The sequence below is a fragment of the Psammomys obesus genome, unplaced genomic scaffold (genome assembly GCF_907164565.1).
Source record: "Psammomys obesus unplaced genomic scaffold, mPsaObe1.curated_primary_1811, whole genome shotgun sequence".
Taxonomy (NCBI): domain Eukaryota; kingdom Metazoa; phylum Chordata; class Mammalia; order Rodentia; family Muridae; genus Psammomys; species Psammomys obesus.
Genome location: NW_026587759.1, coordinates 1,937,139 through 1,952,358, shown reverse-complemented (window position 1 = coordinate 1,952,358; position 15,220 = coordinate 1,937,139). Strand labels below are relative to the sequence as shown.

Below are 15,220 nucleotides of genomic sequence, written 5' to 3'. Positions count from 1 at the left end.
ACACACCGTATGCATTTTTAAAGAAAAACACACAAAAAATTTGATGAACAAGTGATCTCCTATATGTTTCATTAAAACAAGGAATATTTTAGACATCATACAAAATCCATTCATTTCATAATACATAAAGTATGAAATACTGTAAAGCCGCCAGGACATTGCTCTTTGTCCCTGTAGTGCCGTGAGCGAGCGAGCGAGCGAGCGAGCGAGCGCTAATGTAACGCATGCGCTCTTCTGCATTACCGCTTCTCGGCAGGCGTGTCTCCAGAGGGAGAGGCAGACCTGTGCCTGAAATCTGGGGTTACAGGAAGCTTTGTTAAACATGATTTACTTTTTAATGCATCTGGGCAGAATGTAACCTGAGAATTAGCTGCGATGCCAAACATCTTACATTTCATTGAAATAAGTAGTATTTTGGAAAAGATGGAAAACAAAGTATTCACATTCTGAATGGAGACAGCTGATAAAAGGAAACCTATTCACCACCAACAAAAATCAATCAATAATAGGTAGATTACGTCTAATTATGTAGATGGCAGTATCGTCTTCATACACGGGATAATATCAAAATACTGATCCAATAACTGCCGAGTGCCAATGCCCACAGGAACTTTTATGTTAATATACCAATTAATTCCTTTATGGTAGTTTTAATTCAGAAGGCTCATTTCCAGTAACCAGAGAATGTATTTTAGCGGAGTACCAAAATGTGAAATAATTTTCATAATTGCAATTATATATTAGATGATACTGCACAATAACTTCGGCTCCTAGGTGGTTTAAATATATACACTATTTAGCCTTGCTAAGTCACCTCTATTAAACTGTTTATGATAACGCTATTGGTGGGTGAGTTGTACAAGCATTAGCAGACAGCTGATTGGGTGGAGATAGCCAGAATAAATTTGCTGAGGCGCACACCCTGCTAATCTGTTTGAAGAACATTGTAGAGCATTAGTAGCGGCACTTCATGCTATCTGCACGGCCTGATAAGGTACATCTTTATTAAATTCCGTTATTGAAAGGATGTCAGTCAGCAAACAGGAATATTTTAAAAGCCATCCTTTGTTAGTCGGAGCTTGGTTTCGTGGCTGAGTGTCTAGGGGAGCAGTCCTCTAAACACCTGGCAGCACTGTACAATACAAGCTCTGTGATTTTAAGTGGGAAAGCTCTCTCCAGCTTCATGGGTACCAAGGCACTCACTTTTCCAAGCCACCTCTGAGAGACAGTGGTGGAGCAAGAGCTCCCCTCTCTGTTGATTCAACACAACTACATGGTAGAAAATGCACCCTGAAAGTTACTGGGTTGACTCTTGGAAGGAGATAACATTTGAGAAGGGTGACTATTTCCTGGCCCTCTAGCCCACCCTCACATTCCCCACTCTGTCAGGAGGGCGGAGGCTTCCTTTCCTTTGCATTTCCCAGCGACTTCTCTGAACTGAGGCAATGAAGTTAGGCTGTTGGGAGCACTGAGAAGTAACTATCACTCTGTAGCTACTCTCCAGTTTCCAACCCTCTCAGATGCCAACAACCGCATTTTAGGTTTGGAAGACAAGTGTTTCTTGCAATTCCACAGAGGCAATGATTAATACTAAAAGGATGTATACATTTGAGTTTCCTTTATGGGAAGGTTTTGACATGGTAAAAACCACGAAGTAGAACCTTAGAATCCAGAGTGTGCTCTGAAATGGATTCTGGAGATGACCAGCGGTAGACATCAACAGGCATTGCAAATCCTGGCTCCTGCAGGGCTGCATGGCGTCTGCATGTTCCTGCCCTGCCCCCAAACACCTCCTCCGGAATCCACCTGTCAGTCTGGGTACCCTGTTTACAACCTCATCTAGTCACACATGGATCTGGAGGGAAGATCACTGCATACGTACGTATCTCTTTAATATCTCTTCCCGCTCCTTCTGGTCCTCCAGGGAGTTGACAGAGAGGTCAGAAATACTGACTGTGGCCGAGGCTGTCAGAGTGACAAGCAGAACCAGGTGGCCCTCACCCTCTTCCAGCTGCAGCTCCAGCTTGTGCGTCTGCTCCCTACTGAGGCACGACAGGTCAACCTGGCACCTAGAAACAAATGTTCTGAATTAGCAAGTGAAGTTTTCACCACATCAAACAGACATGCGTTTGTTGAAGCCCTGAGATAAATAGAGCAATAGAAATACCATCTGAGCCAGCGGAAAAATATCAACTGACTTTCTTCACAAAATTCAGGCCTGGCTACCACAGAGCTTTTAATTGCTTATGTCCTGATAAATAAAAAAAATTAGGTGAAGTTGAATTATTATATCCTCTGATACTGTATTCACGAATTGGCAGAATTACTCAGACCAATGCACGCTGAAGCAAACTACCAAAAGCCTGACTTTCTATGCCACTGTTGCCATTATGGGTGATCCCTTCTCCCAATTCATAAATGTCAGTGAATAGCAAATAGAACATTTACTGTGGAGAGGCGAAGTTTTACATTTTGAAAATCGTATTTGCAGTACATTCACTAAATCCAAATGTGTCCTCCCAAGGGCGCATCGTGTGGCAAGACACGCCACATGCACCACTCTCAGAGTTAAAGAACCCTGCTTTCTTTTCATAAAAATGTCAATCGATGTTGAGAAAGCAGATAATACAGTGACTATAGGGCTAATAACATGAGGGACTGGGGAAGGTGGTAGGGAGAAAGAGAAAACATTTCAAACAGGAGGCTGGTGAAGATGCTGACTGCTAAGCTTGGCCAGGTGAGTTCCAACTCTGGGACCCACACAGGGGAAGGAGGGACCAGCTCCCACCAACTGTCCTTCAACATCCACTCATGTACCCATACCAAAAATGAAGAGAAAGTTAGGAAGTATCCAATTCCAAAGCAAATGTCCTCAATGTATCATAAGTAAGATGGGACCTATCAGGAAGAGGAAGCGTTCGTATTTCTTTTCATTCCTCGGCTATCATTTATTGTTTTGTTTTTAAACTGTTTTGAAATAATAGTATAATAATAACAACAGCATTTAAAGTTTTTCAAAGATGTCTCTCTTAAGAGATTTTAAACATGAATCAAAGCCTGACATTTGCTTTTACTTTCGTGTACAGCATTAACGATGATGATTAGACCCAAAGTATGTGCTAAATGCTATTCTTATGAGAGTTAGAAATTAGTTTGTAACAATTCTGGAATACACCTACCAAATTCAAGAACAGGTACCAGAAACCTCATTGATTAATACAACATTCAATTCAAAGTAATGTCACTAATTCCCTTTAATGGTAAATAAATAAATAAATAAATAAATAAATAAATAAATAAATAAAAGCCCAAAACATACCAAATGCTTTATCTGACATTCTACTTGTAATTAGAATGAAGTTTTCAATAACACCCTGAAAGCTAAAACACATCAGCGAAGAACAATCACTCAAAAGCAATCTCTGAGGAGAGGAGAAACGGGAAAGTGATTTTAGAGCTCTCTCCAGCACTGGGCACAGTGCCTGGCCCACAGTGCCCTCCTGAGGGTGGCTAACTCTCTGGCTTGGATCAGGAGTGGCCCACTAGGTAACTGAATGGCAATGCAACCCAGACAGAACGTTGGCTGGGTACAGCGGGAACGGTGATGGGCCTTTCATTCACTTTGTTTCTCTCACCCCCATTCTAACCATGTACCTCCCAGGCCCTTCCTTCCCTTTGTCTTGTAGAGGGGCCACATTGCCATCCATAGAAACGGGCTGGAATACACAAGCCTCTTGCACAGTTTCCTTCACGCTCACAGCCGTGCACAGGAGCTGTAGATGATTATGCTTCCTTTCTTTTGGTGTCTTCTCAGGGCAATGCTTCAGAGTTGGGAAAGTGCTCTTAAGGATCTTCTCTAGAAACTGCAAACTGACAGGTTTCAGATGGAATCAGACACATGCATATTTATTTTTTTTGTGTGTAGTATGTATGTGTTGTGTATGCATACGTGTGTGCCTGTGCACGCATGGGTGTGTGTGTTGTGCCAAACAAAAGTTGGATTTTAAATACAATAATTTTGAATACAGGACAAATATTCCCCGAATTAGTGAATGTTACCAAATCTGTTTGTTAGAAAGCAGCTGGCCTAGTTTGCTTACTCTACTTGTTCCAGATGTGAGGAGAAGGTGGGTGGGAGGAGAGATGGCTTGCAGAGAGAAGAGAAAGCATGGGCAGGGTCATCGCTGTGACAAGCTGAAGACCTACAACAGGGTAGGGTCCTGGGAGGGTATGGAGGTGATTCTAGTTGAGACCCTTAGTAGCGGGGGTCATGGAGACTGAAGAGGACCCTCTCTAACCAGACAATACTACTAGTGGAGGGAGGGGAAACCCAACCCACCCACAAAAACTTTAACCCAAAATTTACCCGGTCTAAGATATGCAGGGGTAAAGATAGAGCAGAGCTTGAAGGAATGTCCAACCAATGCCTGGACCAACCTGAGACCCACCGGATAGGAGAGCATCAACCCTTGACACTGTTAACAACATTCTACTATGCTTGCAAACAGCAGCGAAGCATAACTGTCCTCTGAGAGGTTCTGCTGAGCAGTGGATTGAAACAGATGTAGAGACACACAGCCAAACATTGGGCAGAGGGTAGGGAGCCTTGTGGAAGAGTGGTTGGAAGGATAGAAGGATCCAGAAGAGACAGGAGCTCCACAAGAAGACCAACAGCTAATCTGGGCCCGGGGGGGCCTTACAGAGACTGAAGCACCAACCAAGAACCATGCATGAACTCGATCTATGCCCCCTATACATATGTACTCAATGTGCATCTTGGTCTTTCTTGTGGGGAGCAGGGACTGTCTCTGATATGGTCTCTGTCACATGCTTTTCAACCACTTCCCCTTGGTGGGGCTGACTTGCCAGGATACTGTAAGGAGGAAGTGCTTAGTTAGTCCTGATGTGACTTGATGAACTGGGGTGGTTAGTGTGCGTGTGTTTGGGGAGGATTCCCCTTTTTTGAGGGGAGGGGGAATGCGGGAAGAGGAAGTGAGGGGAGGAACTGGGAGGAAAGGAGGGAGGGGGCTTCAATCCAGACGTAAAGTGAATAACTAAATAAATAAATTGAAAAAAGTAGCACCTGGCCTATTTCACTTACTCTACCTGTTTCAATAGGCATTAGGGATTTGTGAGTCCTGCAAGTGAAAGACTACGGAGCATGGAGGTTCCATGACTTAAAATGGACACACAGAGTTATGATCAGAGCTAGAACCAGTTAACTGGGCTTCTGAAATGATCTAATGATCTAATCATTTTCATTTTGTCACAGAACATCTCCATTGTTGGAGGAAAGCATGCAGTTAGCAGTGTTTCTCAGAGATGGCCAGACATTTTGGATATAGGAAACATCTCCGTTTCCAAGTATAGGATTCTATTGTTTTATTTCAATGTTCCAAGCCACGTATAAATGAGGAAAGCAACCTATGTTTTTATAAGACAGAACATTTCACAGATTAAAATGTAAAAGCCATGATGCTAGCAAAAGGTAAACAAGATAAATTTATCAAAATATTATGTTTTTTCTTCATCAACTAAAACTTCAATATTGAATATGCTTGTAGGAAGCGTTAAGTTTCCCATGTGCATTGTTTCAGCATTTTGAGGGGTCTGCTTTTAACATAGAGAACAACAAAATTCTGGACATGGAGTGTTCAGTGCTTGCCAGGTGATCACTGTGGTTACTCAGACTTTTTAGTTATTTAAAATTCTGTCCAGGAATACGATGCTGCTTTAAATGTCAATTTTGCTACAACTTAGCTAAACAGTGTTGTTAACTTGAAGATAAAGTTTGCATCACAGCTTCATTGCTGAGTATCAAATCAAATGACTGCTGGGATGGCATGTAGAAAAGAATTTTCCATTCCATTTCAGTTTCTGAACAAATATGTACAGAGACAGAACCCTTGTGGCATGGACTAATGCCCTGTGAATGCAGTCCTAATTGGTGTGGGATGAAGCGTCTGTATCTGGCTCCCCTGTACCGATATGTTCCTCACAAAGGAAGGCTTTATCATAGGTAAACTACGGAAGTGAGTGATTATCCAGGGCACCCAAGTATAAGAAATTATTATAAAAATGAAAATGCAAAATTATTTTTATAAAAGCACTAATGTAAATTCATGGACTCTAAAAATACTTTGACAGCAACGAAGAGTCCAGAGTCACATTTCCTTAGCTCCAACCCTCTGTTTCCCACTAATTAGTTGTATGACCTTTTCCAAGACAACTTTCCCTCTTGAATTTCACTTTTCTCATCAGCAGTTCTGAGCTAATTGAACTGGATGAACTCTGAATTTTCAGAGTCCCTATTCTCACGATTTGTGATCACTCTATCCATGTTGACGATTGTGTCTTTCTTTCTTTGCAATTCGACAAGCTAAAACCTAAAAGAACAAGTCTATTTTATCAGTAATGGAATATTTTTCCTTAGCCATCTTACAAGACAAAAACAGAGCAAAAGACCCTGGAATGGTAAGAAAAGAATCTATGTAATCTGGGTTCGTACGTATTGCGAGGAGTATCAGGCTGGCCTCCAGTGTCAGCATGGAGGGGCAGCAAAGAAGGGGCTGTGGTCTCTTCTCTTTGGCTTGAAGATAATGCACTCTCTCTCTTTATTTTTTTTCTAGCAGGGATCTATACATAGGCTTTAAAAAACATGTTTAAAATATCTCTAATTTATCCCGTAAATAGTCCAGGAGCCTTGATCTCTGGGGGCCTCAGCCACTCGCTTTGACCACGGTGCTGCTTTGATTTTGTGTCCCCAAAGGGCTGACCTTCACACCACAAACCGAGTTCTCCTACCTATCCTTCCTCAACCTTCTAGGAAGGTTGAAGCCTTCCACATGCCCAAATGCACTGGGTCTTCTCCGGGGCTGCCACCTTACATCTAGGCCTAGCTTCCATGAACCCGGACATTCTGGCTCCTAAGGCCATTTCTGCATTTGAAGGCAAAGTCAAATGGTCTTTGCGCAGAGCTAATGCTCCCCAAACCTGCCAATGGAGCCCCATGAAACAATGAAGAGGTTGGTCTCCGGTGGCAGGTCCTTGGATCAGTGAATCAGGAGGCAGAAGACACCTCCTTCCTTCTGATAGGCTATTCCGAAATATGGCCCTCTATTTCTTGACTGCAAACTGCCATGTACACATCTCTGCTGGGCAGTCTGTCCCTGATACACAGAAAACAGTGAACAGCTCAGTAACATAGTGTTGTATTGTTTCCCACTGCTTCTTCCTATTCTCCATCTGGTACCCTACTTTCTGGGAATATACCTCCTAGTAAATCAGTAGCACCAAACTGTTGCCTTGGAGTTTATTTCTAGAGAACCCAGGCTAAGGTGAAATGCACTGACACAGTTTACACACATCCCAATTACTGATATTAAAAGTATGGCTATATTCCTCCTCTTGCTTCCTTCCTCCAAGAAATACCCTCAGCAATCCAGCAGTGCTCTCACCAAGCCACGTCACCAGCTTGTCACCGGTGCTTATCACCAGCTTGTGTGTGGCATCCTCATGACATATCATGTCGTCCAGGCTGCCTGTATTTTTCACCAGGTTCTATATGTCTGGATCTTTCTTGCCTGAGATGATACTCTACCTATCCTTATTGACTAACTTTTACTAGCTCTTATTGAGATATCTTTCAGATGTCCTTCCTGAAACATCTGAAGGCTAGAGAAAATATCTTGTTTTTTGTAGGACCTCGAGTCCAGTTAGTACTTTGTAAGCATTAAACTTTCTACAAAGAAATGGAGCTTCAGAGAAGCCAAAGATTCCCCTGTGCAATGCTTCTTCACAGCAGGGACAAAATTGATGCCTAATGTGGGCATTATACACTTCTATACCTTTAACGTAGAAAGTGGATTGGCTTCCTTCCTTCCAACCTTCCTTCCTTTCCTCCTCCTCTCTCTCTCTCCCTCCCTTCCCCCCTGACTTATTTCTACCACTCATCTCACTCACCGATTTGTTGACTCACTGCTTGGTGTCCATATGTCAGATGCCGTTAGTTTTCTAGGGGTTCCCATTTTAAACCTAGGTTTTCATATCTTTATCTTTAGAACACGGAATACCACCCATTTGGTGTTGCTATGAGCAAGGTACATGCATACATGCTCAAGGGTTCAGAACTGCTGAACTAAAATCTCATTTATATTATGATACTAAGCAAATCACTTAAGCTCTTTGTGCTTTATATTTATTTATTTATTTTTTTGAGACAGGGTCTCTGTATGTAGCTCTGGGTAGCTTGGAGCCTGTCAGATAGACCGGGATGGCTCAGACTCACAGAGATCTACCTGTTTTTGCCTTCCTGTGACTGCTGGGGTTAAAGGTGAGTATTGTTACACCCGGCTCACTTGACTTACTTATCAGGCAGAAATTCAAGGGAAAATGCTTTCTCTTAGCTACAGTAAGAACACAAAATTAAAGATAGTTTGAAAAGTTACACTATCATCTTCACTTTTTTTTGAACTTTGAACTATCTGTACCCAAAACCAACCCACCCATTAACCAGTCAGTCAGTTAATGTAATAGCCAAACTAGAATTAACACTGAAGGAGATTTCAGAGGGCTATTGCTGCTTTCCAAGAGTGAGAAAATTGAGGTTCATAGATGAAGGAGCTCCAGTCATGTTTTCTAACTTGTATATCACAACTTGACTATATAACATATATACATTTGGATCGTTTAGCCACGTGGGAGAAAGCTGACTCATGTTAACTGAATCACAAGTCCCTGAGGACTGTAGGAGGAGGCTGGGTCCCTGTTGAATCTTCCTCTCCATGCCTTGCCTCTGCCGCCCTGGAACTGATGACAGTGTCTTCGCAGACAAAACAGCCCTGTGATTAGCACCCCTGCTGTGTTGGAATGACTCTCAGGGGTACAAGAAGTAGATGTTGGAGCTTTTAAAGTCATTTTTTCACTAAAAAATAAGAGCTCAGACTTCCCTGAGAGTGGGTAAACACACTGACCTGGCAGACTGCACACCAAATGTGTAGCACCAATTAGTCTACAGTGAGGCTTGTTCACACCGAACTCCACTTCTTACAGGCCCTAGCAACTGGATTCAAGAATTATATAATCTAGTTTTAACTAAGCCAATCTTCACAAAATGCACAAGTGGCTTAAAAATACCCTTGTTAAATAACTGTAGGTTGAAACTAATGCTAATTGAACACGTCCAGGAGAACATCTAAGATAAAAATCTGGAGTGATGACACTTCCACTCCCACTCATGATCTGTGTCAGACACAATATGAGTCAGAAATCATGGGAGGTATAATCAGCCCTATCAGAAATTCAGCCAAAACAACGCAACTTATCAAGCAGAACATTTGCAACAGAGATTTATATCCATTTTCTTTAATAATGAATTTCAAAGTGTAACTTATACTTGAAGCTCTAGCTAGATATTTTGAAGCCATCTTGATTAGCATGCTATTTTAAAATGAACCTTTTTAAAAGGAAGACAAATCTCTAAGATTTCCTTTGGGAAGAGGTATTTGAAAAACAACAACAGTTTTTCATACTTTTTTGAAAACCAAATTTACAGTAAGTTATATTAAGTTTTAAAAAATGTCCTAATATATGAGAACCACTTTATATTACTATAATCAACAATCCGTAAAATGTTACAGATTCTTATATTATGAGTCAGTGTAGCTCAGACTTCTTTGGAATGTTTGTAATGGAAAGGATCCAGCAGGGAACCACTGATTTGTTTCCAAAGTTCATGACTATCCAGAAGGTTATGTCCACCTCAGACATTAAGTGTGAAATAACATGGCTGAGTTTCTGTTGTCCGAAGTCACAATGTTTCAGTTGTGTTGGGGAGATTTTTCTATCAGAGTATACTTCTGTAAACTTGTAACATTCCCTACTCATGATCTTCAAGTAAAACCACTGATCTACATGTTGTGGTACCCAGAAATGATACTGGAAACTTTGCCCATTACTTAGGAAATATTGAAATGAACACAAATGCAAAACTTTCAGAAGAAATAATAAGTCATGAACAAAAGATTAAAATGAGTTTAAATTCTATCCATCATGCTAAGGAAATATCCCATTACATAAATCTGCAGTTAGGAAATCAGTGAAAAATATAATAACTTAATAAAAGAATTCATTAGTTTAAATTTTCTGTCTCACCCTCTTCGTGTTGCCTGTTGATAATGCAGTGTGGTTTTACTTGGCTTGTTTATGTAGGAAGCAAGGGTCATTCTAATTTTGATGTTACAAATAAATACCCAAATTGGAATCATGGTGCCTTGATATGCACATGCACTGATCAGTTGAGATTCAAGGTCAAAGGCTGTTTTCCTCCCTTAACACCTGTGCTTAACTCATGTTCCATCCTCCCTTTCCAAAATTAGAGAGTTGTTTCATGCTATATACTTCATGCTATATAATTTGAGTTCTTTGCATAGAATTTGCCAACTTAGAATAAGTTTTTTTAAAAATCACATATCATTTAGTAAAACTTTTCTTACACTTTCTACTCAAGGTTACACTGGTACACTTTGCTGTGCTGAAGTACTGACACAAAGGTTCTGATGACACACAATGAATGACATGACTAATAATTTGCTAACCTAAAGTACATATATCCCCAAATCAATGCCACTTCAAAGATGATAGGCATTTTCACACTAATAAATAATACCATAAATCTTGCCATATTGGATTACAGATCTCCAACCGAAAAAAAAACTTGCATGCTATAGGATTTACTTATTTTGTATGTTCACTTGCTCTCTAACAGCCCTCATTCTTGGCAATTTACTTCAGCTGTCAGCAACCGATTTGTTCAGATTATTGCTCTGCCGGAAAGTTTAACAGTCACAAGGATTTATTAGCTGAATACTATAGAGGTGGATGTTTGTCTTCCCTGCCAAAATGCAGGTAATCAGAAAGTTAAATAATGACCTATAGATTAACATTATTTCACCTTCACTTGATATCTGTCATTCAACAACAGGTAAGATTTGTTCAAACTTGCATTACGATGAACATCATCTAAATTGGTTTACTGACTACTTACTGTTTTACTGAGGAGTAAAAGGCTTTCAGAAGACATGCTGAATACAAACTGTGGTAAGTGTACCTAGGTCAGTCACTCCATGAGCATAATCACTGAGCAGCCTCTTAACAAATCTTGGCTTTGTTCTTCATATATGCAGAACTAGCATGATACTCATGTTCCTTCTATAGCCTCATGTTGAGCTATATGTAACAATGGCTTACAAGTGCAAAAACAGTCATCACTGTCAGTGCTAACCTCCGTTCTTTCTTAATGTACTTTTATGAAAACTGAACAAATTATGTAAACTCCCATACATCATCATGATGAAATTGTGAACACAATGGGAATAGAAGAAGCCACAAAGTTAGATACTGTATGCTAGCCAACAACTAGTTTATACTTGATGTCAAGGAGAATGGGGTTATACTAGGAGATATCTCTGTAGAATCTGTAAATGCTAACTTTCAAGGTTTTATTCGACCACAGTACTGAATGTCTCAGCCAGAACAATTAGCCAAAAGGAAGAAATGGAGGCAAACTGCCACTATTTGTATATGAGTGATCTTATTTCTAGAATGCCCCAAAGCTCCAAAGCCCCAAAAGAACTATTAGAGCAAGAAAACATTTAAAAAACATCAATAGGTTCCAAAATCAATAGATAAATATTGATAATATTGCTATCCATCAATAATTACTGGAAAAATATAAAGAAAACAATCCAATTTACAATAGATATAAAAGTGAAATACTTGAGAATAAATTGAACCAATTTAGAATAAAAGCATGGAAAGGTATGTGCATGGATTAGAATAATCCATATGTTAAAATGTCCATGCTACTCAAATGATCTCCAGATGCACTGTAGCTTCTATCAGGGTATGAACAATATTTTACAAAGAGCATTATTAAGCAAACAAATAGTCAAAACACATTGTCCTACCTGACTTCCAAATATACTATAGAGCTAATGAAGACGCTTAGACAAATGGACCAGAATTGAGAGCCTAGAGGTAAAGGAAAGAATCCACAACCAAGGATGTACAGCAAACACACCAGATATTGAGAGCAGAACATAGGCAGACTCTTTAAGGGATTGTCTTAGTAAAACTGGATACCCACATGCAGAAACCAGACCATGATTTTCCCCCAATGTACAAACCAACACAAAACAGAGTAAAGACTTTAACAGAAGAACTTAACCCATAAAAACTATTGAAAAAAATTAATAAATACTTGAGACTCTTTACTGTCATGTTTAATGCAGTGTTTGATACAGCATCCATGAACTAGACACAACAAGTATCCATCAATTGATGGGTAAAGAAAATATAATACATATTTACATTAGAATATTGTTTCTTCATGAAACAATGAAATAATATTTTTAATTCCACAACTTTCCCAAAGGTCAAGAAGCATGAAATCTATTATTTATGGCTGCACAGGTAAAACAGGAGGTCGTTATACTGAGTGAAATAATCCACATATGAAAAAGGAATTAGTGCCACAATCTCACTGAGGTTCAAGAGGCTTGGGGAAACAGAGGAATGGAGGGATGGGGAGAGCCTCACTGGTCAGTATAAGATGCAGCTGATAGAGGCTAGAAGTTCTGGCATGCTGTGGTACAGTAGTATTAGGTAACACTATTTATGTGTCTACATTTATGATGCTACACAAAAGAACAATGAATGTTTCCATTAGCCCTAATGTGTGTGCATGAGGATTTAGATATATTTATTTTAACTTAAACATTACATTATATATACCTCGAATCACCACATGATGCCCTAAAAATATGTACAACTTTATATGTAAATTAATTTGTTGTAGTGAAAGAATTTTGGTAATTATATAGACTTTTTTCTTCTAAATATATTAGTCATTTTAAGTATAAGCACTATTCAGACACTTTTATATTCTAACTCATTATATTTTCCTTTTGTTTAATAGTTATACATCTTTCCACAATTTTACTTGAAGTTTGTGTCTCCCATCAAGTCATGGTCATATTGTAAATATATCAACAGTGGGTATCAGATCATATTTATTTAAATAATTAATAATCATAATTTCCAGCATTAAATGAAGCTTGAAGTGCTTGTATTCAAATTAAAAAATATTTGTTGAGCATATGTGCCACATACTTTCTGAGGATGCTACAGTAAACAGACATTGAAATATCTCTCTTGTTGTGGAATTTGCATTCTGGTGCAGTGAAGTGGATGATCAAATAGAAGATGGAAGACACACAGTATGCCAAATGTTGGCTAGGTCTAAAAAATATCAGCAGATTAGTAGAAAGGGAACACTAAGGAAATAGGGTTTTATCAGACTTAAGAAAGTGCAAAAGCAAGGCAGGCAGGTGACTTAAAGAAAGGGTTTCACAGATAGGAAAACTTCTGGTGTGTTTTGGGAACAGTGTAGTGTCCATTATGACTGGAGGGTAGAGGAGGAAGAATGGCAGCATTTCAGTACAGAGGTATGGGGACCACATCATTCATAGCAACGATTGCTTCCACCCAGACCATTCATGGGAAACAAATGATAGGTTTTGAATAGAGCAGTTAAATTAGATTATTTATATTTTACTTTTTCCTCTTGGAACTGGAGAGATGGTTCAATGAGTAAAGGTACTTGCTATACACCTGGGGATCTGAGTTCAATCCCTGAAACACATGTAAAGCTGGAAGGAAAGAAGAGATTCCACAATGTTGTCTTCCAAACTTGATGTGTGTGCTATGGCAGATGCATAAAGAAAAACACATGTCACATAATATGCATACAAAAATATTAAATAGAGTTTTTAATGTTTTTTATAACCCACATCTTTGTGAAGTTGCAGTGGTCGCTACAACTCTGAGCCTTAACAAACCAGCTAACAACAACAACAAAAACAGAGAAGACACAGGCAAGTCAGGTAAGAAAGGAAAAAACCCACGAGGAGGTGGTCAGGAGGCAGAGTTTGGGCCAGCCCAACAACCCTGTCCTGTCTCATCCAGTTATGATACTTTTGACAGACTTCCAGGAAATGTCTGACTGTTAACCTAGTTATGGCTCAAAGATCCTAAAGGTAAAATTAGCCAAGGCAGCCTTTTAGGAGCCCCTTAGTAGAGAACTTAGCAAACAGATTTCAAACCGTAGAACTTAAGTGATTTATGTTAGAAATGGTAAGGGTGGAGATGCCTAGCTGCCAAAATAGAGGCAAGAACAGGTTCAAATGATTGTACATTTGAAAAAATAAAAACTCAAGTTCCTGAGCCTACACCATTTCCCCAAACCCATCCTAATCTGTGGCCTAAGAGACCAGCACAGATCAGGGAGCAGTGGGAAAAACAGAGGACTGCAGCCTTCTGACACCACAAGCTCTACCTACAACCCCAGAGACCTACTACCATCAGATACCACCAGGCCTGCAAGTACCAGAGTCAACCAGATGGCTAGAGGTCAGCATAAGAAGACAAACAACAAAACCCAGGACCATACAACACCACCAGGACCCAGCTATCCCACCGCAACAAGCCCTGAGAATACTATCACACCCGAAGCACTTAAATCTTAAAGCACTGAAGATCTCAAATCTGAGGTTATGAAAATAATAGAGGCCTTAAAAGAAGAAAATAAATCCCTCAAAAAATGCAGGAAAATACAATCAAACAGGTGAAAGAATTGAATAAATCCCTTAAAGAAATATAGAAAAATACAACAAAATGGGAGAAGGAAATGAATAAAACTGTACATGACCTAAAAATGGAAATAGAAGCAATTAAGAAAACACAATCTGAGGCAATCCTAGTAACGGAAAACTTAGGGGAGAGAGCAGGAACTACAGACAAAAAGCATCACCAACGAAATACAAGAGAAGAAAGACAGAATCTCAAGTGTAGAAGATATGATTAAAGAAATCGATACATCAGTCAAAGAAAATGTTAAATCTAAAAAGTTCCTGATACAAAACATTTAAGAAATCTGGAACAACATGAAAAGACAAAACCTAAGAAGGAGACGACTGTAAGCTTCAAGGCCCAGAAAATGTTTTCAGCAGAATCGTAGAAGAAAATTTCCCCAACCTTAAAGAAAGAGAGGCCTATAAACATGCAAGAGACTTGGACAGCAAATAGATTGGACTAGAAAAGAAAATTCTCTTGTCACATAATAATCAAAACACTAAATGTACAAAACAAAGAAAGAATATTA

General features: G+C 39.6%; 1 protein-coding gene across 1 annotated transcript in view; it reads right to left on the bottom strand.

The window, feature by feature from the left end:
- Positions 1 to 15,220, bottom strand: part of Mctp1 (multiple C2 and transmembrane domain containing 1) — a 570,389-nt gene that overhangs the window by 185,921 nt on the left and 369,248 nt on the right. The window contains exon 9 of the mRNA XM_055604040.1: positions 1,883 to 2,069. Within this exon, the coding sequence (XP_055460015.1) occupies positions 1,883 to 2,069 (187 nt within the window). The remainder of the gene's footprint in view (positions 1 to 1,882; positions 2,070 to 15,220) is intronic.